The sequence below is a fragment of the Manis pentadactyla genome, chromosome 7 (genome assembly GCF_030020395.1).
Source record: "Manis pentadactyla isolate mManPen7 chromosome 7, mManPen7.hap1, whole genome shotgun sequence".
NCBI classification, from domain to species: Eukaryota; Metazoa; Chordata; class Mammalia; order Pholidota; family Manidae; genus Manis; species Manis pentadactyla.
The window spans coordinates 105,327,241-105,353,169 of NC_080025.1; the positions used below are offsets into that span (position 1 = coordinate 105,327,241).

Below are 25,929 nucleotides of genomic sequence, written 5' to 3' on the forward strand. Positions count from 1 at the left end.
AACTAAAAAATGATCAAATCTTTTATCTGTTGGAGAATTGTCCCAGGGCAACCTGCTGACTCAAAAACTGGAGAGATAGGAAGATGTAAAGTCACAACTTACTGGAGTAGAAACCACTGGGAACCAGGGCCAGGTAGGGTATTGGTTTTAACAAGTGTGCCATTGTGTTGATAGGATGGTAAGGAGGAGGGAGAGGATATATAGGAAACTTCTGTTCTTTGTGCTTGATTCTGTGAACCTAAAGCTGCTGTAAAAAAAGATACTTTTTGAGCTGCAGGTACCCAGACCTGCTGAGATGCATCAGCTGCAGCACATTCAAAGCTGGAAGTTCTCAGGTAGGCTGTGCTTAGCCAACAGGATGAGGATGTATTTTGGACATGGGTACCTGACTCCTTAATTTTTCTGAATGCTTCTGGGAACAGTAGTGATCATGGGGCAATAGAAGTAAGATCTAATAAGTTAAGTACATGATTTTTCATTGTAACAGGCTAGCACACGCCCACCCAAAAATCCAACCAAATCATGCCAGGGGTTTTTGAACACAGGCCTTCTGTGTGCAGCAAGGCCCAGCAAGCTTTATACTGTTGAGTTAAAAAATGAAAAAAACTGCAGATACATATGTAAAGTATGCAAGCATTTGTGTTAAGAAGAGAAAAAACATTTGCTTGTGATACGTAAGATATTTCTGGATGAGTTCATGAGTAACTGGTAATGTTACTACTGGGGAAGGGAACAATAGCTGAGGGCAGAGGAGATAGGAGGAATGTTTTTCATGATTAAACCTCATATGCCTTTTAAATTTGGACCATGTAAGTACATTATGATTAAAAAATAAATGGATGTTTTTAAATAAGGAGCTTTTATTACCTTCAACCACAGAGAAAAGGCCAAGCTGAAGTCTGGGAGTGAAGTCAAGCCGCCTGTCAGGAGGGTGATGGCTGTGGCAGCGCCTGGAGCTCCCCAGAGACTCCCTTTGTCCAGCCACCCTTGGCAGAGCCGTTCCAAAGGAATCACAAGCTGCAGATGAGCAGGGAGGAGGACACTGACGAAGGCGCTCCTGCCTGAAATCGGCCCCTGTGCACAGCCGGCACCTGGGAGGATCCCTGCCTCCCCTGTGGGTCACATCTGTGCTGGAGGACGTGAGAGCTCACAGGCCGACACCAAAGGTCCTCTCAGCGTCCCTCCTTTTCTTCTCCGACCCCCATGCCTCTGCTCTTTGGCCACAGTGTTTGATTGCTGAGATGAGAATGCCACACAAGTCAAGTCCTTATCAGTCTGAGTCCGAACTCTCATTTGACTTGCAAGACTTATGCTTCCGTTTTTTCTTCTTTTTCTTTTCTTTCTTCCTTTTCTTTTGCTTTCCTTTCTTCTTCTTTTTCTTAAGTTTCTCTTTGCATTCTGAGGAACTGGAGCTGCTCGCATCTTCATCTGAGGTAGAATCCTCCAGTAACTGTTTTAACTGTTGTATCCTAAACATGTGAGAATGACCAAAGAATCATATTTAAATGAAAAAAATTTCAGATAAAAATATATAAAAGCAGTAGTGAAGGTAAAAAATGCCACGAATAACCACCTTCTTGAAGACAGTACTTGTTTTTACTTGTGCATGTTTCCCCAATTCTTGTCCATATCCACGCCCACTTTACATGACTGTAACCAGGGTACAAGCCATTTTGTGCTCTTTTCATTGTGCTAAATGTTTGTGTATTTCTGCAATCCTTACAGTTTTTTTTTTTTTTACATGAAGAACATTATGTTTACTAGGGTCCCCCCTTCACCAAGTCCCCCCCACAAACCCCATCAGTCACTGTCCATCAGCGTAGTAAGATGTTGTAGAATCACTACTTGTCTTCTCTGTGTTGCACAGCCCTCCCTATGCCCCCCCCGCCCACATTATACATGCTAATCGTAATACCCCCTTTCTTTTTCCCCGCTCTTTTCCCTCCCTTCCCTCCCACTCTCCCCAGTTCCTTTCCCTTTGGTAACTGTTAGTCCATTCTTGGGTTCTGTGATTCTGCTGCTGTTTTGTTCCTTCAGTTTTTCTTTGTTCTTATACTCCACAAATGAGTGAAATCATTTGGTATTTGTCTTTCTCCACCTGGCTTATTTCACTGAGCATAATATCCTCTAGCTCCATCCATGTTGTTGCAAATGGTAATTCCTTACAGTTTTAACTTCTAACAGATGCATGCTTTCCTGAATCATATCCCTCCTCAAGTTCATAGTAGATAATCTACCTCCTCAACAATTACAACTCAATACCACCAGTTTGAGAAAAACCCCATTTTTTCACCCTATCTTTATTCATATTTCAGAGTAATTTTTAATAATAGCTCAGATCCTTAAAGACATTGGAGAAGATAAAGTAACTCATACAAAAGAGAATCAATTGTTTAGTAGTAGAAGACACCAAAATGCAGACTGCCAACAATCATCAGTGGTGTGAGCAGGCTGGGCCAAGCCCACTGCTTTAAGCTACCCCAAGTAGAACAAGGCTGGCCTGCTCATTCCCACCACTGGTCTTTTCAGTGATTACTTCTGCTCTACAAATATTTCATAATTAAAGTACCACATTTAATAACCTGTTCTTCTAATACTGGAATGTTTGTTTTCAACTTAATATAATTTAAAACCTTAAGAGGGTATTGTTATCAGGACAATCTCACCTTACATCCTTTTCATGTCTTTTATTCTCTTGTATGATGTCATACATGGGATCTTCATGTGCCTTGAGGGTGAGAAAATGATAAGGTTGGATTAGGCTTCATGGGCTGTTAGTTAAAAATTAAATTCCTATATTACTAAAACCAGTTTTTTTCCCTCTTTGGTATTTTTTTTGTTCAACATGCACAAATCCTTCCTAAGAGTCACCTAAGGATCATCACTGCAAACTCACTGAGGCTATGAAAAGGATTTTCCAATTAGAAAAATACATGTAATTTAAATATTCTTTGTAACAAAATAAACCATGGCACAATCATTCAATACTATTCAAGGTAGAAAAATAGAGGTAATTCTCTTTGTTCTATGTGGATAAATGACCAAGAGATAGTATAAAATAAAACAAGTGAATTACAAATGATACATAAGAATGAAACATTTACAGATACACAAGAATATATGTTAAGTACCCCAAAGTCTGGAAGTATAATGGAATTGTATATAATTTTAAATGACTTGAATTACTTAAAAATAAGAATATATATAGGGGAAATGTTATGGTATGTGAATTATCTCAATTTATAAAAAGAATAAATCTTTACTGTAGAAATTTTAGATGTTACCAAAAATTAAAAAATATATATATTACTACACTATCTGGGGATAATTACTATTAACATTTGGTTTCTTTCAATCATTATTCATGAATTAGGAAGAGTTATAATCATATAGTATACACAATTCTGCTTTCCACTTACGTTTTCAAAACCATTTTCCCACGGCATTGCATTCTTCTAAAACATTACTATTGACTAATTTCTGATACAGAAAGTTGTTGATATGTTAGACTATTAAGTTGATTTTTCTTTAGTTTCCATTTTTTCAATCATAATTATGAAACCTATCCTTATACATATAAAAACAGTATATGTATATTGATGTTTTCTTATATCCTTAAATTCTTACATTTCTGAGTCAAAAAAATTAGTAGGTTTAAAGTTTTTCAGCTTTTTCACCCTTTCTATAGTATCTAAAAATTGACATTCCATCTAGAAGTGGAATGACTGATCCCACATAAGTTATTTCTGATTATTAAAATGAAAACATAGTATTTTAAATGTCTTAACAACTCTAGAGAATGTCTATTGACCATGGTTTGATGTATGTGGATAAACTCAGTATATGCAGACAGCAGCCTATTTCACTTGGCAGAAGCAGTTACTGAATGGTAAATAAACACTTCTGGGAGTGACTGTTAAAGTGAGAAAATGATCTATTTTACTGTCATCTAAAGAGCACAGATAATTTATATACACATTCCTAGCTTATAATTTAAAGGCATCTAATCTTAGATAAAGACTGGGAAACTAAAAACCTGACTTAAGTTATGAAACATGCTATCTTAAAGTGATTGAATAAACGTCTGCTTCGGAAAAAGAACCACTATTACCAAGATATAAGCAAATAACACTATAATAAGAAGTTAGTTTTTTGTTAAAGAACTAATGTGTCATGCAAAAGTAATTTAACAAAGATGTAGCTAATACCATATATTTTGGCCCAAAGGCTCCTGGGCATGTTTTCATGTGAACTTCCATTTCACTGATTATTACCTGACTCATTGGTATTCACTACCTCTGAGGAATGTAAATTGACATGGCAGGGTTTTACTTACTACTCTGAACTGTTCTAACTTTTGGTTGCCTTTGATAAAAAAAGGGCATTCTTTGTCGCCTGTTCGATGACCATACCGTTTACAACGCCAACCTAAAATAAAACAAAGAAAAAAGGAAATATTTCTATAAGATAATACAGTTTCATTAATGAAGATGAAGAATCAGTAGCTAATATTAAAATTTTTCTTCATTAAAATCCAGTTCTAAAAGCACATAAGCCATGGCAATGTAATGTACAGCATGATGACTATAGTTAATAATAGTGTACTGCTTATTTGAAAGTTGCTAAGAGAGTAGATCTTAAAAAATTGTGTGACCTATATGGTGACAGATGTTAACTACACTTCTTGTAGTGATCATTTCACAATATATATAAATACTGAATCATTACTCTGTACACTTGAAATGAATACAATGTTATTATGTCAATTATGCCTCAAAAAGGACCAAACAATAGTGGAGCCCAAGAGAAGAAAAATTATTTAATTAATTGAAAACAAGCATTAAAGAAAGAAATCAAATACAAGGAACCACAAACTGAATGAATCTATTTACACGATAAGTCCAGAAAAGCCAAATTGATAAAGGTAATAGATTAAGGTGGTCTGTTGTGGAAAATGGGGATCAGAAACAGTCATGAAGATCCTAATGGGCAGATGCAATGTTCTAAAATTTGCTTATGGTAATGGTTTGCACATAGTAGTTAATAAAAATCACTGTATTTTGTATTGTACAATTGAACTGGGTGGATTTCATGATACATAAACTACAGTAAATCTCTTTTCAAAAAGCCACAAACTCAAAAGACAGGTAAAAGTCCTAAGAATAAAAAAAAAACACTGGATGTTGTAATGTAGATTAATTAATACTAAATGAAGAGCAACCCAGAAAACTCAAATTTTATGGTACCAGAGGAGAGAACTGAGAATCAATTCAATTTGTTCTTGCAGAACCTACAAAAAGCTCAGGAAATTGGCAGCACCAGATAGCTCTGGAAATAGTTTGAAGGAGGAGCTAAAATAAGGAGGACTGGTAATAAGTCCAAGGGCAACTCTCCCTGGCAATGTAGAAGGAAGTTTATCGTCTAGAAAAGATGAAGCATAGAGTCTCTGGCCAAAGAAACACGAGATACATTTGAAGGCAAGGAGACACAGTAAATATAGAGGATTACATGAATGAATAAAAAGCAGATGGCAAGATTTCCCTGCCTTTTTCATCAAATCAGCTCCCACAACACTAACAGCACTGCCTTCACTCTCCAAGGAGGAGCCTTCTTCTCTAGGAAAATATAACCCACACAAAGAAAAACCTATGCTTATTGACTTCAGAGGCACCCCAACTGATTGGACTAGAAAGATCACCCAAAGTGAAATCCAAAAAGCCCTACTCACATACTTAGAACTTCCAATCAACTTTTTATCTTCCATTTATGAACAAGAATAGCTGTGGTAGCCGGTCTCCAAGATGGCCCAATAACCCGACTCCTAGAAAGCATGCCCTCATGTAGTTTTTGCTACCCTGAAAAAATAATTGGTGTAACTAGAATACTGGAGAAATGATGAAGTGTGACTTCAAAAGTTAGGTCATAAAAGATGTTCTTCCTTCCCATGTCATGGATCACTGGCTCTGGGGGAAACCAGCTGACAGGCTGGAGAATATGCAAACAGCATTATAGATAGACCTACGTGGCTAGGTAGGGCTCATCACTAAAACCATCATCAACTTACCAGACGTGATGATCCTTGTGAATGATCCTTTTTTGAAGTGGATCCTATACTCCCAGCCAAGCCTGGGCTGACATCTTGACTGCAACCTCATTACAAATCCAAAGACAGAGCCACCCAGCTAAGCTGTCCCGAGAATTCCTGACCCACAGAATTTGTAAGATATTAAATATTTGTTTTAAGTTTCTAAATGTTGGCATAATTTTTTACACAGTAATATATAACTGACATTACAGGGAAATAGATTACCAGACACCTGAAATCCTCTTCAGTGAAAGACAGAGGCCAAATTAAACCGACAGAAAACATAACAGAAAGATCCCAGGGAAAAGAGATTCTGAAAAATATATGTCCTTAGAGAGACGAGAAAATATAATTGTCAACAACACAATAGCATACCATAAAAACTACAAAGAACAAAGAAGAGCTTTTAAAAATATAACAAATGAAAAACAGAATAATTGAAAAATAAAGATGAAAATATATTCTAAAAAGGAAAACAACAGACATGAAATAAAAATAAAGTTAGAAAGTTAGTGCAGGAGGTCAACACTCTGAATAACTGAACTGCAAACATAGAGGAGGGGAAATTAAAAAAAAAAATCTCAGAACTGAGATGCAATTCCAGATTGAAAAGGCTCACCAGTTAACTTGTACAATGGTTGAACATAGACACATACCAAGACACACCACTGTGAAATTTCAGAAGACAGGAAAAGATCCTATAAGCTTCCAGAAAGGAAAGACTAACAATAGGCAAAACAAAAAAACAGGACTTGTCATAAATAGGGAGTTGGCATCACTTTGGACTTCTCGACAGCAATTCTAGAAACAAGGCAATGGAGTAATACTTTCAGAATTCTGAAGAAAACTGATTTAAAAATTTTTTGTTGTTGTAAAATACACATAAAATTTACCAATACAATCATCCATCTCCATAACTCTTTTCACCTGGTAAAACTTGAAAACTCTATACTCACTGAACAAAAATGCCTCATTCCCCACCCCACCCCCAACCCAGCGAATAGGCAGCTACCATTCTACTTTCTTTCCTATGATTTTGAATACCCTAAGTAGTAAATGAAATCATAAAGTTTTTGTCATTTTGTGAGCTGGTTTATTTCACTGAGCACAATGCCCTCAACATTCCATGTTGTAGCATGTGTCAGAACTTCCTTCTTTTATAAGGTTGGATAATATTCCATTTTGTGTATATACATTTTGCTTATCCACTTATTCATCAATGGACACTTGAGTTGCTTGCATGTTTTAGCTATTATGAATAATGCTGTTATGAACATGGGTGTACAAACATCTCTTCAAGATCCTGTTTTCAATTTTTGGGGGTATATACCAAAAATGGAATTTCTGGATTATGTAGTAATTAAAAAAAAATTTTTAGGAAACAAAATACTGCTTTCCATAGCTTTTTAATTTTTTACATCAAATGTACATTACAGTGGTTCAACAGTCCCCTTCCCCTCGCCCCTGCTCCTACCTACTCCCATCCCCCTTGGTAACCACTAGTCACTTCTCAGTGTCTATGAATCTAATGCTGTTTTGTTCCTTCTGTTTTGCTTTGCTTTAATATTCCACGAGTAAGTGAAGTCATATGTTATTTGTCTTTCTCCATCTGGCTTGTTTTACTGTGCATAATATCCTCTAGAGGCATTTTTCTTTTTATGGCTAAATAATATTCCATTGCATATATGTACCACATCTTCTTTATCCAGTCATCTATTGATAGACACTTAGGTTGCTTCCATATCTTGGTTATTGCAAACAGTATAGCAATAAACATAGGTGTGCATACATCTTTATGAATAAGGGATTTTGTTTTCTTTGGGTAAATTCCTAGGAGTGGAATTACTGGATCAAATGGTATTTCTATTTTTACCTTTTTGAGGAACCTCCATACTGCTTTCCACAGCAGTTCCACAAATTTGCAGTCATACCAACAGTATAGAAGGGTTCCCATTTCTCCACAGCCTTGCCAGCATTTGTTGTTTCTTGTTTTTTGGATAGTGGTTATTCTAAATGGTGTGAGTTGCTATCTCATTGTGGTTTTAATTTGCATTTCCCTCATGATTAGTGATGTGGAGCATCTTTTCATGTGCCTGTTGGCCATTCATATTTCTTCTTTGGAGAAGTGTCTGTAAAGGTCCTCTGCCCATTTTTTTATCTCATTATTTGTTTTTTGGGTGTTGAGGCATATGAGTTCTTTATATATTTTGGGTATTAACCCCTTATCAGATGAGTCATTTACAAATACATTGTCCCATACTGTATGATGCCTTTTTGTTCTGATGGTGTCCTTTGCTGTACAGGCTTTTAAGTTTGATGTAGTCCCATTTGTTCATTTTTGACTTTGTTTCCCTTGCCCGAGGAGATGTGTCTAGCAAAAATTAGCCCATCCTTATATTCAAGAGATTTTTAAAATATGTTCTAACAGTTTTATGGTTTCATGACTTACATTCAGGTCTTTGATCCATCTCAAGTTTATGTTTGTGTATGCAGTTAGACAATAATTCAGTTTCATTATCTTCTATGTAGCTGACCAGTTTTGCCAATACCAGTTGTTGAAGAGGCTGACTTGTCCCCATGGTATGTTCATGGCTCTTTTATCACATATTAATTGACCATATATATGTGGGTTTATATATGGGCTCTCTATTCTGTTCCACTTATCTATGGGTCTTTTCTTGTGCCAGTACCAAACTGTTTTGTTTACTATAGCTTTGTAGTAGAGTTTGAAGTCAGGGAGCATAATACCCCCCAAGCTTTGTTGTTCTTTCTGAGGATTGCTTTGGCATTCGGGTTTTTTTTTTTTGTGTGTGTGTGGTTCCATATGAATTTCAGAACTATCTGTTCTACTTCATTGAAGAATGTTGTTGGTATTTTGATAGGGATTGCACTAAATCTGTAGTTTGCTTTAGGCAGGATGGCCATTTTGCCAATATTAATTATTCCTGTCCATGAATATGGGATTTATTTCCATTTTTTGGTGTCTTCTTTAATTTCTCTTATGAACATCTTATAGTTTTCAGAGTATAGGTCTTTCACCTCCTTGGTTAGGTTTATTCCCAGGTATTTTACTCTTTTTGATGCAATTGTATATGGAGTTGTTTTCCTGATTTCTCTTTCTGCTAGCTCATTATTATATAGGAATGCAGTGGATTTATTAATTTTGTATCCTGCAATTTTGCTGAATTCAGTTGTTAATTCTTGTAGTTTTCTGGTGGATTCTTCAGGTTTTCTATGTATAAAATCATGTTATCTACAAATAGTCAGAGTTTAGCTTCTTCCTTTCCAATGTGGATGCCTTTTATCTCTTTGTGTTGTCTGATTGCCGTGGCTAGGACCTCCAGTACTACGCTGAATAAAAGTGGGGAGAGTGGGCATCCTTGTCTTGTTCTGATCTTAGAAGAAAAGCTTTCAGCTTTACACTATTAAGTATGATGTTGGCTATGGGTTTGTCCTATATGGCTGTTATTATGTTGAGGTATGTACCCTTTATACCCCTTTTGTTGAGAGTTTTTATCATGAATGGATGTTAAGTTTTGTCAAATGCTTTTTCAGCATCCTTCATTTCCTGGTTTCATTGACATTTTTCTATTGTCTTCTCTTCTATCTACTTACTTCTGTTCTGATCTTTATAATGTCTCTCCTTCTTCTAACTTCAAGTTTCATTTCTTCTTTTTCTAGTTTCTTAAATTGTGATTTTAGACTGTTTATTTGGGATAGTTCTTCCTTGAGGTAATCATGTTTACTGAGATCATCATGTGGTTTTTATCCTTCTTTTTGTTAATGTGCTATATTATATTGATGGATTTATGAATATAGTACCATCCTTGCATCCCTGGAATAAATCCCACTTAGTCATAATGGATGATCTTGTGGTTTGATATTATTTTTGGATTCAGTTTGCTAGTATTTTGTTAAGGATTTTTGCATCTATGTTCATCAGGGATATAGGTCTGTAATTTTTTTGTATGGTGTCTTTTTCTGGTTTTAGTATTAGAGTGTGCTGGCCGCATAGAATGAGTTTGGAAGTATTTCCTCTTCTACTTCTTGGAATACTTTAAGAAGGATGAGTAATTGCTCTTCTTTAAGTGTTTGGTAGAATTTGTTATAGCTGTCTGGATCTTATTAATTGTCTAGCTGGTTGATCTATTGATGTGAGTGGTATTAAAGTCTCCTAAAATGAATGAGTTGCAATCTATTTTCTCCTTTAATTCTGTTAGTGTTTGTTTTATATATTTACGTGCTCCTATGTTGGATGCGTATATATATATATATATAATGGTTATATCCTCTTGTTGGATTGATCCCTTTATCACTATGTAATGTTCTTCTTTGTCTCCCGTTACTTACTTTGTTTTGAAATCAATTTTGTCTGATAGAAGTACTGCTACTCCTTATTTTTTCTCCCTATCATTTGCATGGAATATCTTTTTTCATCCCTTCACTTTTAGTCTGTGTATGTTTTTGAGTCTGAAGTGAATCTCTTGCAGGCAGCATATAGATGGATCTTATAGATCCATCCACAGCACATACAAGTTTCCTTATCCATTCTACTACTCTATGCCTTTTGATTGGTGCATTCAGTCCATTTACATTTAAGGTGATTATTGGTAGATATGTACTTATTGCCATTTTATTGTTTTCTAGCTGTTTATATCTCCTCTCTCTTCATTTCTTCCTCTCTTATACTCTTGTTATTGATGGTTTTGCTTAGTGTTGTAATTGGATTTCTTTCTTTTTTAAATTTGTGTGTGTGTCTTTATTGCAGGCTTTAGTTTCGTGGTTACCAACAGTTCAAGGATAGCTTCCTTACTATATAATTGTCTATATTAAATTACTGATTACTCTATTTCAAATACAATCTAAAGGTACTTTTTTATCTTTCTTCTTTCTCCTCCACATTTTTCTTATTAAATGTATTAATCTGCACTTTTTATGTATCCCCCTTGACTGATTTTGTGTATAGTTGATTTTTCTTTTGTTTCATTTTAATTTTGTCCTTTCTTGGTAATTAGTTTGTCTACTATCTTTACTGGGTTATTTTCACTGGTGAAAGGTATTTAGCCTTAGGGTCATTTCCATCTATAGCAATTCCTTTAACATATCATGTAAGACTGGTTTAGTGGTGGCAAATCCCTTCAACTTTTGTTTATCTGGGAATTGTTTAGTACCTGCTTCAAATTTAAATAATCTTGCCTGGCAGAGGATTCTTGGTTGGAGGTTCTTCTGTTTCAGGACATTAAATACATCATGCCACTCCCTTCTGGCTTTAAGAGTTTCTCTTGAGAAGTCTGATAGCCTGATGGGATTTCCGTTATAAGTAATCTTTTTTTCTTTCTCTCTCTGGAGGCTTTCAACTCTCTCCTTATCCTTGATCTTTGCCATTTTAGTTATTATATGCCTTGGTGTTGTGTTCCTGGGGTTCCTTTTGTTAAGGGAGCTCTGCACTTCCATGACCTGAGTATCTGTTTCCTTCCCCTGACTGGGGATGTTTTCAACAATTATCTCCTTAAATAGACTTTCTATCCCTTTGTCATTCTCTTCTCCTTCTGGTGACTGTATTATGCAAATATTGTTTCATTTGGATTGGTCACACAGCTCTTATCATTCTTTCATTTCTAGAGATCCTTTTTTCTACTACTCAGCTTCTTTGTTTTCATAGTCTCTAATTTCTATTTCACTTTTATGATCTAATCTAGTTTTAAATTCCTCCATTGTGTGTTTCATTTCAGATACTGTATTCTTCAGCTCTAAGTGGCTCTTTTTCAGGTTTTCTATCTTTGTTGAAGTCCTCCCTGAGGTCTTGATTACTTTTCTATAATCTGTGAGAATGTTTATGGCTTTTATTTTGAATCTTTATCAAGAAGATTGGTGATCTCTTTTCCATGTTGCCCTCTCTCTGGGGTTATTTTTTGTAGTTTTGTTTGGATCAAATTTCTCTGCCTGCTCATTTTCTTAGAACTTCTCCATTTTTCCCTTTGTATTAGACGTCTCTGCTATGCTTTCTGGTCTAAAGAGTAATAGCTTTATGAAGATGTGCTATGATGCCCAGAAGCTCGAGATACTTTGTTCTCTAGTGCCTGGTTCTATTTTGCGGGGGCCCCAGCTGTTGGCATGTCATGGGTGGGGCTGCCTTTGTGTCTGGCTCAGTTGTCTAAGCCTGAATGGGCAGTTTGCTTGAGCTGCTGCCTTTGTGATCAGCTCAGGAATCTCTGTTGAGCTTGCTGTGGGCAGGGCCATCCTCTGACTGGCCTGCAGCAATGGTGGGGCTGCAGGATTAATGGAGTGGGCAGACCAACGTGCCCCAGCCAGAAGCACAGAACCAGGGTCAGACACCTGCATGGAGGAAGGAGCTGTTGGGGCTGGCTCCTCCAGGCTCCTCTCCAGTTGGGCTGAAATGGAGCCAAGCAAGCTGAGAGAGTCTCCCTTTGCCTGCCAGGCAGCAAGTCTGATGCTACCACAGGGCCAAGCAGGTTGTCTATCAGGAGTGTGCACAGAAAGGAGCCTCGGGGCTGTGTTGCCAGCAAGGGGAATGGAGCATCTGGGGTTACCAATCTGTTGGGTCAAGGAAGGGCTGGGGAGATATCCTCCACCTGCCCTTTCTCCTGAGGACAGAATTCCATCCAACCCTCATCCCCTCTGATACCCCTCCAACTACTGACAAGTCTTTCTAAGTGTCACCTCTGCTTTGGGTCTCAGGACTGGCAGAACGTGCCTGCCCTCCACACTGGCTGGAGTCTCAGCCTCCCAGAGTGTCCCACCTGCCCCTGGTGTCCAGCCCTGATAATCACGAGTACCCACTGCAATGTGGGTTCATGCTCCTGCAGATCTCCAGGGCCAGGTGTGCAGTGCTCCTGGGCTCCTACCCCTCCCCAGTCCATTCCTCTTTCTCCTCCCTGTTGACTGGGGCCAGGGGAGTTCTTGGGTCTCTCTTGATCTTGGCTTTGACACCTCACCCTTTTCTGTGTGGTCCTCTCTTCCTCCTCAGGTGTAAGGGGTCTGTTCTGCAGCTTTCAGGTCATTTTCAGTCTAATTGCATTTGGTATATTTTCCTATTTTATGTGTTTTGGGGAGAAGATTTCTGTCTTGCCTTCCTATTCAACATCTTTAATCCTCCTCTTCCACAGCTTTTTGCATCCCGTTTTACATTCCCACCAGCAGTACACAAACATTTCAATTTTCCACAACCTTGCCAACACTTTTTTTTGTTAACAGCCATCCTAATGGGTATGAAGTGGTATGTCATTGCCATTTTGATCTGCATTTTCCTAATGATTAGTAATGTTAAGCATCTTTTCATGGGCTTAATGGCCATCTGTATATCTTCTTTGGAAAAATGTTCAAGTCCTTTGCCAAATTTTAATTAGGTTGTTTCTTTGTTGTTGAATTTCAGGAGTTGTCTATATATTCTGGATATAATTCCTTATCAGATATATAATATGAAAATATTTTCTCCCATTCCATAGGTTGCCTTTTTATGCTGTTGATAATGTCATTTATTCAAAAAATGTTTAATTTTTCATGAAGTCAAATTTGTCTGTTTTTTCTTGTTGCCTGTGCCTTTGATGTTTTATCCAAGAAATCATTGCCATATCTGATTTTGTGCAGCTTTGCCCTATGTTTTCTTCTAAGAGGTTTATAACTTCAGGTGTTAACATTTAAGTCTTTGATCCACGTAATTTTTATGTATGGCATTAGATAAGGGTCCAATTTCATTCTTGTGCATATGTATAATCCAGTTTTACCAGCACAATTTGTTGAAAAGAGTCTTTTCCCCCATTTAATGGCCTTCGTACTCTTGTCAAGGATAATTTGACCATATTAAGTGAGGCTTTATTTCTCAGCCTATACATCAGTCTTTTTGCCAGTACCACATTGTTTTGATTACTGTAGCTGTGTGGTAAGTTTTAAATCAGGAAGTATGAATACTCCAGCTTTGTTCTTCTTTTTTAAGACTCTTTGGGCTACTCAGGGCCCTTGAGATTCCATATGAATTTTAGGATGGGATTTTCTATTCCTGCAAAAAATGTCTTTGGGATTTTCATAGTAATTGTACTGAGTCTGGAGATAACTTTGAGTAGCATTGGCATCTTAACAATTTTTTTTTATTAAGGTATTACTGATATACACTCTTACAAAGGTTTCACATGAATAAACAATGTGGTTACTATATTCACCCGTATTATTGTGTCCCCCCCATACCCCACTGCAGTCACTGTCCATCAGTGTAGTAAGATGCCAGGGAGTCACTATCTGCCTTCTCTGTGCTACACTGTCTTCCCCTATAATCCCCCCACCAAGTGGGCCAATCATAATATTCCTGAATCCCCTTCTCCCTCCCTGCCCATCACCCTCCCCGACTCCTCCCCTTTGGTAACCACTAGTCCCTTCTTGGAGTCTCTGAGTCTGTTGCTGTTTTATTCCCTCAGTTTTGCTTCGTTGTTATACTCCACAAATGAGGGAAATCATTTGGTACTTGTCTTTCTCCACCTTGCTTATTTCACTGAGCATAATATCCTCCAGATCCATCCATGTTGTTGCAAATGGTAGGATTTGTTTCTTTCTTATGGCTAAATAGTATTACAGTGTGTATACGTACTACATCTTCTTTATCCATTCATCTACTGATGGACACTTAAGGTTGCTTCCATATCTTGGCTATTGTAAATAGTGCTGCAATAAACATAGGGGTGCATATGTCTTTTTGAATCTGAGAAATCATATTCTTTGGGTAAATTCCTAGGAGTGGAATTCCCAGGTAAATTGGTATTTCTATTTTTAGTTTTTTGAGGAACCTCCATACTGCTTTCCACAATGGTTGAACTAGCTTACATTCCCACCAGCAGTGTAGGAGGGTTCCCCTTTCTCTGCATTATTGCCAGCGTTTGTTCTTAAGACTTTTCGATACTGGCCATCCTAACTGGTGTGAGGTGGTACCTCATTGTGGTTTTAATTTGCATTTCCCTGATAATTAGTGATGGGAGCATCTTTTCATGCGCCTGATGGCCATCTGAACTTCTTCTTTGGAGAATTGTCTGTTCATATCCTCCACCCATTTTTTTTAATCGGGTTATTTCCTTTTTAGTTGTTGAGGCATGTGAGTTCTTTACACATTTTGGATGTTAATCCCTCGTCAGATATGTCATTTACAAATATATTCTCCCATACTGTAGTGGCATCTTAACAATCTTAAGTCTTCCACACTGAACACGGGATTGTTTCCATTTATTTATTTTGGCTTTAATTTGTTTTGGTAATGTTTTATAGTTTTCACTGTATAAGTCTTCCATTTCCTTGGTTAATTCCTAAGCATTTTATTCTCTTTGAAGCTACTGTAAATGGAATTGTTTTTGTAATTTCCTTTTCAGATGTTCATTTTCAGTGTATAGAAATGCAACTACTTTCTGTGTTGATATTGTATCCTGCCACTTTGCCAAACTCATTTATTACTCCCAATAGTTTTTGTAGTCTTTAGGGTTTTCAATACATAAGATAATCTCAAGGAAAGTGATTTTTAAGCTACCATTCCATACCCTGGCAAATTAAAAAACTGTAAAAAAAAAAGATGTTTCCAGAAAAGTAAGTTCTTGAAAAATTTATCTCCTATAAACCCATTTCAAAGGAAGCTGCAGGAGAAATCACCCCACCATAACAAGAGAATATAGTAACAAAGATGATGACTTAACGCAGAAAAAAACTGGATATCCAACACAGGAAAGAAGCTTAGGGAAAGTGCAGAATGATAATTTCTTAGTCAGCTTGGGATCCCATAACAAAATATAAACTAGGTAGTTGAAACAACAGAAATTCATTTTCTCACAGTGCCAGCACGGTTAATTTTGATTGCTTATCTGGGGGGTCTAATATGTGGGTGCCAGTATGGTTGATTCTGATGTTTCTTCTAAGCTGACACACAACTAGGTACTCACATGGTATGTCCTCACACAGTGAAGTGAGAGAGCAAGCTCTCTGCTATCTCTTCTTAAAAGAAACTAATTACATCATGACAGCAACCCTCATTAATCTAGTCCTAATTACCTCTCAAAGGCCCCATCTCCTAATGCCATTACATTAGGCGTTAAGGCCTTAACATATGAATTTGAGGGGGACACAAATTCAATTGATGACATATACTGAGGGCAGATCCCTGGATGATAAGCATGGAGCAACCATTATTAGAAAGATGAAACTGATAGAATACTTCAAGCATTTGAAGGTCTTAAGATTAAGCTTGGGAACAATCTGGGGCCGAATAAGAGATCAGTACATGGAAACCAAAAACAATAATAATAATAAGAAACATACCCACACACACATAAAAAAAGACAACTGTTAATTCCAGGGGAAAAGAGAGTGTTATTCAGGATGCATGAAAGGAAAAGTAATCAGTTTACTATAAGTCTCAGCTCTGAATATAATCCTAATAAAATAAATACCAAAGATTTATCTAACAAAAAGGATGATCTTCTTGGGAAGATAAGATATAGTAAGGGTACATGTATGTGGTGAGAGAAGGAGAGAGCTAAATTCTCATCTTTCCTTATGCAGTTTCAACAGACAATGCCTACACCTGAAAAATCAATATAATACAAGTGTGATCTTTAAACACATGAAGATAAACATCAAAATGACTAACTGAAAGAGCATCAAATGGGAAGGGAGAAAAAGAGAGTGGCAAGTCCCATTTTGATGAAGGAAGTATCTTCGTACAAACAAATGTCTTTAAAAGGCAGCAGTACCCTTTCTTCAAATGCCATCTTATGTTGGATGAAGGTGTTGCTGCACTGGTGGGGCACACAGTGTACACATAGAACCTTAGCTGCTTCAGACCCACCTCTGAGGCCTGTGGCTCCTTTGCAGTTACGGATACAACCTTAACACCTCTGATGGAGGGTGACTGACTAAGATAAGACCCAAAGGAACTGCCCTCTGATGCATATCTTGTCCTATGGCATTTCAACCATGAAATGTCCTTTTTCTTTTTTTAAGCTGACCATTGCTTTAATTGTTAGTACAGAATATTCTACAGAGTTGAATTTTGCAATAAATTAGAATTCTACATGCCATATACAATTTGTGATTTGAATGGTCATTTCATATAGAAATAACGCTATAGTTTTGGTAATAAAATACAAAGGTTTAAGTTATTTTTTGGAATATCCTTTGTGTTACAGGAATATTACTGGCGAGCCCAAACTGCTGCACTTCTGGTCAGAAGCCCTGGATCAAAGCTCTGCTCTACCTCTTACCTTAGACCACTCACTGATGCATGAAGTTGGTTTCCTTATCTACAAAACAGAGGTCATCATGACTTAGTAGGGCTGTGGTGAACAAATTAATTAAAGAAAGAAGCATGGTGTGTAAATTGTCGTATGTAACTGGGGTGTGCCAGCGAGTGTTACCAGTTACCTGAAACTCTTCCATACTCACACTGCATAACTTTGACTTCCTTCCCCAGTGGCATCCAAAGGCCTTTAGTTGGTGCATGAGCCAGAAACTCCCTGGCATGTTCATTGCCTGGCACATCTGGTATACAGTCTTCTGGCTTAGTCTCATCTTCCTAAAACAGCAAACAACATATAAACCATATGGTTAAAAAAAAGCCCTGGAATTCCTTCCCACCTGCTTGAGGACACAGCATTCCCGGCTTTCTCATGGGCTGGAGATCCCAGTGTCATCCCTGATAACTCTCTGAGGAACTGGAAAGAAAGACAAATCAGACCTGGCCTAGTAAATAAATAAATCCAACTAAACAAATAAATCAGAAGAACCATATCAAAGAAATGATGTAGCTGTTCTTAGAGAAATGTTACTAGTGTTGTTCATGCAGCAGTGATCTCTGAGCTCCAAATTCTGATTCTAGATCATAAATATTAGATTCTAAGGTCACAGAAAGTCTCTGCTAACTTAAAAGCTTTGTGGAATGAGGCAAAGTATAGAATTGAACAAGTCAGGTTACCTAGAATAAAAACAACATTTTAAGTTAAAATGGATTTTTATATCTTGAAAGCCAATGTTATGTTTTATAGTCTCACACATGCGGTATTTATGAAATGTATTTTTACCACCTAATAACTGCATTATACAATTAAGGTGCTATTTTCTTACTTTATGATTTTTTCCAAGTTTCCATGAATATTGAATTTATAATGGAAGAATGTTTTCTAAAAATATTTCTTCATTAAAAGTTACAAACAGAGGCCTGCTCTGGCCTTTAATTCTCTACGTCTGGCTTTGCAGAAGGGCCCTGCGGTGGGGCCGGGCTGCTGGAGGGCCGCCCGCACCAGGGGAGGTGGGACTGGATGCACTTCAAGTCTCCTCAGTCTGCTGTTTTCTGAGCCGATGACATGCAACAAACCAGCAGTGGGTGCGTCAGGGAAGGAACACAGGGCAGTGGAGCTTTGGGAAGATGCAGCCACCAGTGAGAGAGGGAGAAGGGGAGCTGCTGACAATGCCTGTGGGCCTGCTGCCATCTCTGAGGGAACAGACACATGGCTGATAACATTTGCACAAAGGCACAAGCTGTGATAAAGCTCAAAGTGTAGGAACCCACTGGCACCTGCAGGGAAGAAACAGGGTTATGCTAAAGGGAGGTTCAAAACCCAATGCGACTGTTTTTCACAACTTACTGAATCAAACATGTTAAGAGAATAACCGAAACTACAAATTCACACTGACCTTGATAAGCCCAGGAGGAGGTTTTTCATAGCTAGAAAGGAAAAAAAAGCCTGTCACCAATCATGTTCATAGGAACCCAACACATTTATTAACACATGAAATTACACGTAACACATTTTAATGAGCGAAAGCTACTGCAGGCCAAAGAAAAAGGGCTATTTTTAGGAGAAACGTAAAACTACATTGCATCTAAAACAGTCCATCAAATATGCCTGGCAGTCAGAGATCCCATGAAGTGATGCTGAGACCTAGACCTTAAATTCACTGAAATAATAGTTCACTTGGTGTCGTAACACAATTATTTTACTTTTGTAAAGAGGGAAATCAAGAGATTGTAGTGAAAATGTGCGGTAAGACCTGTGAGATAATTTTGGCACCAAACAGTCATTACAGTTGCCAGATTACCTAGCAGACCTACCACTTACTCAGCACTGAAGCCATGGGGGAAGGTTGAGGGGCCTGTTCTAACATGGCTGGGGGCAGCACAGGGAGGGGCAAAGCTGGATGGAAGGGCCAGTTGCAGGGGAAGGCGGTGAAGGTGACCTGTCCTAGAGGCTCCCTGTCCCATTTCCCCGCAGCTCCCAACTGGAGATCCTCGCAGCCAGTCCTACCCGCAGAGTGAGCCGTCTGCTCCTCAGCTCTCCGATCACCCTTTTTCCTGATGGACCTCCCTGCATGCAGGGTGCCGGACCCCTGTGTGGCATCCGGATGATAGGCAGCATTCAATAAAGAATGCTGCTAGACTAAGAACAGAAATGATTGTGTGGGAATGTATTTCCCTTTCACCACAGAGTTCTTGGAGCCCCAGGTCAAGCCGAGGTTCCCAATTCACTTTCTCTTTCCATCACTCTGCCAGAACTGTGGGAAAAGGCCTCTGGATTCCAAATCTGGAAAATCAGCACCAAATGCTCATGTTCATTTTTAAGTACTGACATACTACTAGCTATTAATAAAGCTTGTGTATTTGGCTTTTAATCATGAATGCCTAAGGGGTCATAAACAAAAATAAGAATATAAAAAAGCAACAGAACAACCAAACATCCCAGTTTGTTCATCTACAAGGAACACTTTACTGAGGACACCTGGACACTGCAGTTGATTTAAAATTGTGTCTTGACTCCAGAAACTAGGAAATGTGAGAGCTTCAACATTGTTGTACCTACTCAACAAAATATCAGCAAAGCAAACTGAAAAATACACTGAAAGGATCATTCACTATGATCAAGTGGAATTCATTTCAGGGATGCAAGGATGGTTCAATATTAGCAAACCAATCAACATGATACACCACATTAACAAAAGGAAGGATAAAAACCATGTGAACATCTCAGTACATGCAGAAAAAGCATTTGACAAAATTCAACATCCATTCATGATGAAACTCAACAAACTGGGTATAGAGGAAACATACCTCAACATAAGAAAGGCCTTATATGACGAACCCACAGCTAACATCATACTCAGTGGTGAAAAGCTGAATCTCAATTTCCTCATGGGTACATATTTCACAGCACACATGTGAAAGGCACTCCACAACACTGGCTTCTGCTGCTTCTGTTGAAGACAAGTTGATGCTCTCAGCTGCCTCATGACACAGCCCAAGAAGGCAGCACTAGAATTACAAAGGCCAAGATCTGGACCCAACAGAAGTGGGAGAAAACTTGTTGGGTGGTAAATGACAAATGCTATGAGTTACTAATCCAGAGCTTTTCTAAACAAACAGAGGAGGGAATGCCCCATGAAGATTACGTAGTAAATGACTGGGCATGAATACACTTAGCTTCTTAGGTATGATAGTACTTTTTCCAAGCAAATGCTTAAAATATTTTCTAACAAAATGGTGGCATGAAATAGTCACAACACAGCAAGAACAACAGAAAGCTGCAAAAATTGAAGAAATGATCATGCTTTGCCTTATGCATAGACCAAACTGAGTTTGGTAGTACAGTCTATAAATCCAATAATCCAGTAAGCCATCCTTTTAGCCATAAAAGTTGTACAACCAAGAACAAATGGCCAATCAAGGTGAAATACAAATTCCTGAAAAATATTAACTATTGTTGCCAAGATGTTGAGGAGTGTGATGGAACTATACATTTTGAAATCTATTACTAGCAATGGCACTGCCTAAAAAGTCTATTTTATAATCATTTTCACAAAGTTAAAGGACTGTAACAATGTGGAATAGAGCTAATCAATTAATTTAACATATTAATAAAGATAATTCTCAAAACTTAAATCAACATCGTACTATTAAATATAATAGATTTATTAAATAAATAATCCCTTAGGATAGATCTTGTCTCTACCAAGGGTCGGATTATAGAGTGAATAATCTATAACTATCAACCAAGTAAATCAGTACTTTTTTAGGCACCAGTTATTTTAATGCATGTTGCTTATATTTGTAAAACTGGATACCTGTTGCTGTTTGCTAAATATACATGTGTGACAGAAAGAGCTGTATGTAAAGAGATATATAAAAATAAATATGACTAATACTGTTGTATTCTATTTCACTCATAACTTTTTCTAATCCAAAATAATAAACAGCTGTATTAAGAAACAAAAACAAAATAAATATAACAGATTTTGAAATGGGATTATGTTTATGTGCAGTTTGGCTTCTGTGCTATGACAGTCAAGAAGTCTACATTTGTCTTTGTAGTTAATTCTATTTTTTAAAAGTTGGTGAGGCCCATTATTTTGTACCATCTGAGAAACCAACCACTAAAGCATTCATTTTGTAATGACTTGCTCTGTGTAGTAAGATTAATGTGAAAGGGAAGAAATATTGTGTATGAGGCAAGAAATCGTTATTTTCCCAAGTATTTCAAATGCTGCTTTTTTGTTGTTGTTGTTGTTGAATACTGGTGGGATTTCTTTTAGAAAAGCCCTACATGTGCTAATGGACAGTGACTGTAATGGGATATGTTGTGGGGACTTGGTAATAGGGGGTGAATGTAGTAACCACAATGTTGCTCATGTGAAATCTGAGCACAAGATTGTATATCAATGATACCTTAATAAAAATAAAAAGAAAGAGAAAAGCCCTTCATGTAAACATATTCCATCTCACACAATTGCTCCTAAAGCTAGCTGCTATGGTGCTGGAAGGCAGTAATAAAACTGCCACATATATTTTGAGTGTCCATTCTGTTATGCCTGGCAGCCCAGGAGTGAGAAGAGCTGGAGCACAGATGGAAGACTCAAGATGCCTTCAGGAGTCTGGCAATAGAGAAAGTAAGTAAAGTGTAAGAAAATGCCCAGTGGAGACTGAAGCAGGCACATCAGGGATGAAAGGATTTAAATTCTATTTGTAAAAAAAAACTAGGGTCTCATTTAACATGACAGACTGACCAACATGCTTATCTGTTTTCTAAAACAACAGTAAAATAAAAAAGGTAGAAAGCCACAAAGAAATCTGGAGTGGAGATAACATAAGAAAGATTTCAACAACTTTGGGACAGTGGAAGGAGGTAATGTGACTTGTGTGGGTGCAGAAATTTACAGTCTTCGAAAGGTGGAGGTTGGTGAATATGGACATGGAGTAGCTAAAGCCACCACTATTCTCCTTGCCTACAATCAGGAGACTCTGCCTGCCCACCCCTTGAAGGAGACTTCAGATTTAGTCCCCCCTGAGCAAAACAAAGGATGGGGATTTTGCTGAATGATAGTAAGCATGGGCTGAAAACAGATGTGTGAAAGTTTCTGTCTGAACTCCAGAACACTCAGCTCTCTCTCTCCCAAAGCATCCCAGAACACTGACAGTCAGACATACATATCCCTGGGCTGAAAATTCTTCCCTGCAGAAAATGAAGAGCCCTAAAAAAATTCCACCTACTGACATTTGAGAATTTCTTGATAAAAAGGGCAGCCTACAGTCTGACCTCCCTACAATGGTGCTATCCAGTCAACAAAATGAGCATCTTTTCCCTCTTGCACACACAGACTCTCATGAAAAGAGCTTTATAATGCTTCACTCTTAAATATGAGTAGAGGCCCAGACACCCAGACATTAGGAGAAAAACTCTTAATGGAAGATAGGGATCAAAAGAAAAGGCAAACAAAACACAGAGGCAATGGAGGGAGCAAAAGAAAACAAAAAGAAACATTAATGAATAGCCTCAAAGAATTTTCAGAGTAAGAAAGAGTTCTTGAATTTAGAAATATGATAGCAGAATTTTAATATGTGCAGTACAAGAAGTTAAAGATAAATCTACAAAGTAAAATGAAAAGCCGAAGAGATGGACAGTAGGAAAGAAAAGAAAGGATCAACAGGTATCTAGCAGAAAGAAAAAGCAAAAAGGAGGGGAAGAAGTTAAAATGTAGATCCACATACACATTTAATGTACCCATAACATATCAGAAAAGACTTATATTATCAGGAAACTTCAAGATGACAGCAATAAAGGGAAGTTTCTTAAAATTAACCTCTGGTAGACACTTTCACAGGAAGATACAAAATGTGCTTGAGAAAAACATGGGAGTAAAGACAAAACAAGGAGCACATGGAATTCAGGAATAGGTTTCAAGGCAGAAGAGTGGTAAAGGAAGTCCCAGAGCAATTGTTATACACCAGATCTGGAAAGTAACCAATGACTATTTGAAGACAACAGATGGAATATTCTAAATAACAATAAGCCTATTAATGATATGATTATAGGAACATGTGGAAGAAGTACTTCAGCTTTTGGAGGCTTCAGGGAAAAAACAGAAGTTGATAATAGAAAATGAAGCAAATGCAAAATTGACGCTCTTACTAAATACTTGAAAGTTATACTAGAGAGCAAAAAAAAATCATAAAACACTATTTGGCTCAAAAGTAAACAATATAGCATAGTTATAATATTAATATGAAAATTGATTTAACAAAATTACTATAATAGAGCTATTGAAGGATGGAAATAAGATCAGCCAGGAGAACTAAATCATTATCTACTACTACAAGAAGTTAATAGACAAAGTCTAAAATGGTTACATCAAAGAAAGTAGTATAAGCATAAAATTTACAAATATGCAGTTAAACCCAAGAACTAAAAACTGAAAGAGTTTGCACATGGAAGCCTTGGCCTTGTTGGGGGTGTGGAAAGGTTGTGCATGAGTGGGATGGGGGTGGGGGCTCAACTGGACAGGCCACCAATTTTTGTAGTATTTTTAGTAATATTTGAGTTTTAAAAGTGTATAACAGGATGAATACAAGTTAATTTAAAATAAAAAAATCTGAAACAGAAACTATTTATGGAATAACTCAGTGAACACCAAACAGAAAAGTTTGCCTTCTAAAGCTAATTACAGGATGACAGAATCACAGAAAAGAACAGTTCATTATTCCAAACGCCCACCTGATGTTTAAACCTCCCTTGCAACCTGCCCTTCTCTCAGTGGTTATCGGGACTCTTCTTGAACCCCTGGGGCTGGGGCAGCAGTGCCTCTGGGTCAGGCCGTGCTGACCAGCAAGAGTGAACGACTCTCGCCCTAACTCTTCTTGAGTGATACTGGCCTCCGTGCGGCTCCCACCCGACCATCCCCTCACCCCATTCTCTGGTTCTCCCCTGCTCACCACGCTAACGTTACAGGGCTGGGTTTTTCCTCTTCCCGTAACAGCGGGGGAGGAAGAGAATGGGGAGGTTACCCAGCCCCTAGTGCGTCCTTGGAACTGAAAAACCCGAAAGGACAGCGAGCAGAGCGCTCAGGTCCCGCCTCACGGATCCAGTCCCCGGATCCGGTCCGAGCGCCCGATCCCCGGCGCCCAAGCCGGCACGTACGCCGCGGGGTCAGGGAGACCCCCGCCGCCTCCGCGCTCAGGCCGGGCCCCCCACCCGCGTCCCCCGCCGCGGGCACGAGCGACGGGGGCGGGGCCTGCTCTTCCCGCCGCGAGGCCGCGCCCGGGCGCCCGGGCAACGGACCTTCCTTCTCCGCCGAGGGGCGCCGGGAGCCCGGTGTCTGCGCCGCCCCGCAGACGACCGGCCCGCGTGCCCGCTCGCGAGTCTCCGAGGGCCCGGCCTGGCGCGCCCCCACGGCGCCCGGGCGATGTCCGTTCCCGGCGGAAGGCCGCAGGGCGGGCGGGTACTCACAAGGACTCCAGGTGCTGGAGCTGCTGCAGCTGCTGCGCGTCGTGCCGTCGCCGCTTCTGCTCCCGGCGCTGCTGCAGCTCCTGCTCCGGCGGCTCCCGCTGCCGCCGTGCGCCCGCGGCCCCCGCGTCGTCACGCCGCGGCCGGGACGACATTGCGGCCCCTGGCGCAGCCGAGGCGGCGGCAAGACGGCCCTTCCTCCGCGCCGCGCCCGCTCGGCCCGCAGCGCCCCCTCCCGCCTTCGCTCCGCGGCCGCCCGGGCAGGGGGCCGGTGTCCCCGCCAAGGCTGCTTGTCCCCCGCCTCCCCACACACTGGCTGGGCCGCCTCCCCGCCACGCGGCCCCAAGGCCGAGCTGGGAGCACCCAGGCCCTCGCCGCCAGACCGCCTGGTGCCGGAGGTCGGAGCGCGCCCCCTGGCGACGGCCGGGGACTGAGGATGCGGGGGGGGGAGCCTGGGGCTCCTCTGCGGGCCAGGGCCGCCTACCCTTGCGGCCTCCACCCCTGGAGGCCACGAACCTGTGCAGGTCATCACTGTCTTGCCCAGTGGCCAGGCACACGAGAGCTGCTCGTTACATGTACTGGATTCATTCAATTTGCAAGAAAGCAAGACTCCATAGAGACTCCCCGTTTTCCAGAGCATGCGAAGCATGGTTAAGACAGTTGATGGTTTATTTAGACACATCTTGGGTGCTGGAAATGAAAATTAAAGCTAATATATATTGACCACTTTTTATGTGCTGTCATTGTCTAAGCGCTTAAGAGTTAGTATTAAAACCTAAGACGTGCTGTTACCATGCTTATATATTACCTTTATTTTGAGGAAGTCGAGAGAATTGAGACGTGCCCAAGGATGCAGAAGTGTTAAGTTGTGGAGCCAGATGGAAAAGTCTTAGGTTCTGAGCTGGGTTATATTTTGAAACCGTATTTGATATGTGAAGTTATGATACTTGTTTTAGCTTTAACGTAATGGAAGAAACCACAGAGGAAGCAAAAGTAACAGCATATGGACTATTTCCCTCAAATGTGGCATTCAGTATGGTTAATACCTAACATATATGAAGAGCTCTTTCATATTAGAGAAAATGCAAATAC

At 39.2% G+C, this 25,929-nt stretch overlaps 1 protein-coding gene across 2 annotated transcripts; it reads right to left on the reverse strand.

The window, feature by feature from the left end:
• Nucleotides 1–840: 840 nt before the first annotated feature.
• LOC118918526 (retinitis pigmentosa 9 protein) lies at nt 841–25,141 on the reverse strand. Of its 2 annotated transcripts, XM_057504648.1 has the most exons (7): nt 24,841–24,979; nt 20,175–20,317; nt 18,764–18,794; nt 17,516–17,645; nt 4,337–4,428; nt 2,667–2,728; nt 841–1,469 (listed from the first exon to the last, which is right to left on the reverse strand). In XM_057504648.1, exons 2-7 carry the CDS (start codon nt 20,279–20,281, stop codon nt 1,271–1,273), a joined length of 621 nt encoding a protein of 206 aa, XP_057360631.1. In that variant the 5' UTR covers nt 20,282–20,317; nt 24,841–24,979; the 3' UTR covers nt 841–1,270. The 2 variants fall into 2 exon arrangements, with proteins under 2 accessions (XP_057360631.1, XP_036753356.2); XM_036897461.2 differs by lacking the exon at nt 20,175–20,317 and having other exon boundaries at nt 24,841–25,141.
• Nucleotides 25,142–25,929: the final 788 nt, after the last annotated feature.

Bases quoted from the DNA above. Each gene is read 5' to 3' on its own strand.
- LOC118918526 (XM_036897461.2), bottom strand. From the start codon at position 24,992: ATGTCGTCCCGGCCGCGGCGTGACGACGCGGGGGCCGCGGGCGCACGG. The intron at 2,729-4,336 runs GTAAGTAAAACC...CTCACCCTCAAG, and splicing joins AGTTAGAACAGTTCAGAGTA to GCACATGAAGATCCCATGTA. The intron at 1,470-2,666 runs GTGAGATTGTCC...TCACATGTTTAG, and splicing joins AGACATGAAAAGGATGTAAG to GATACAACAGTTAAAACAGT.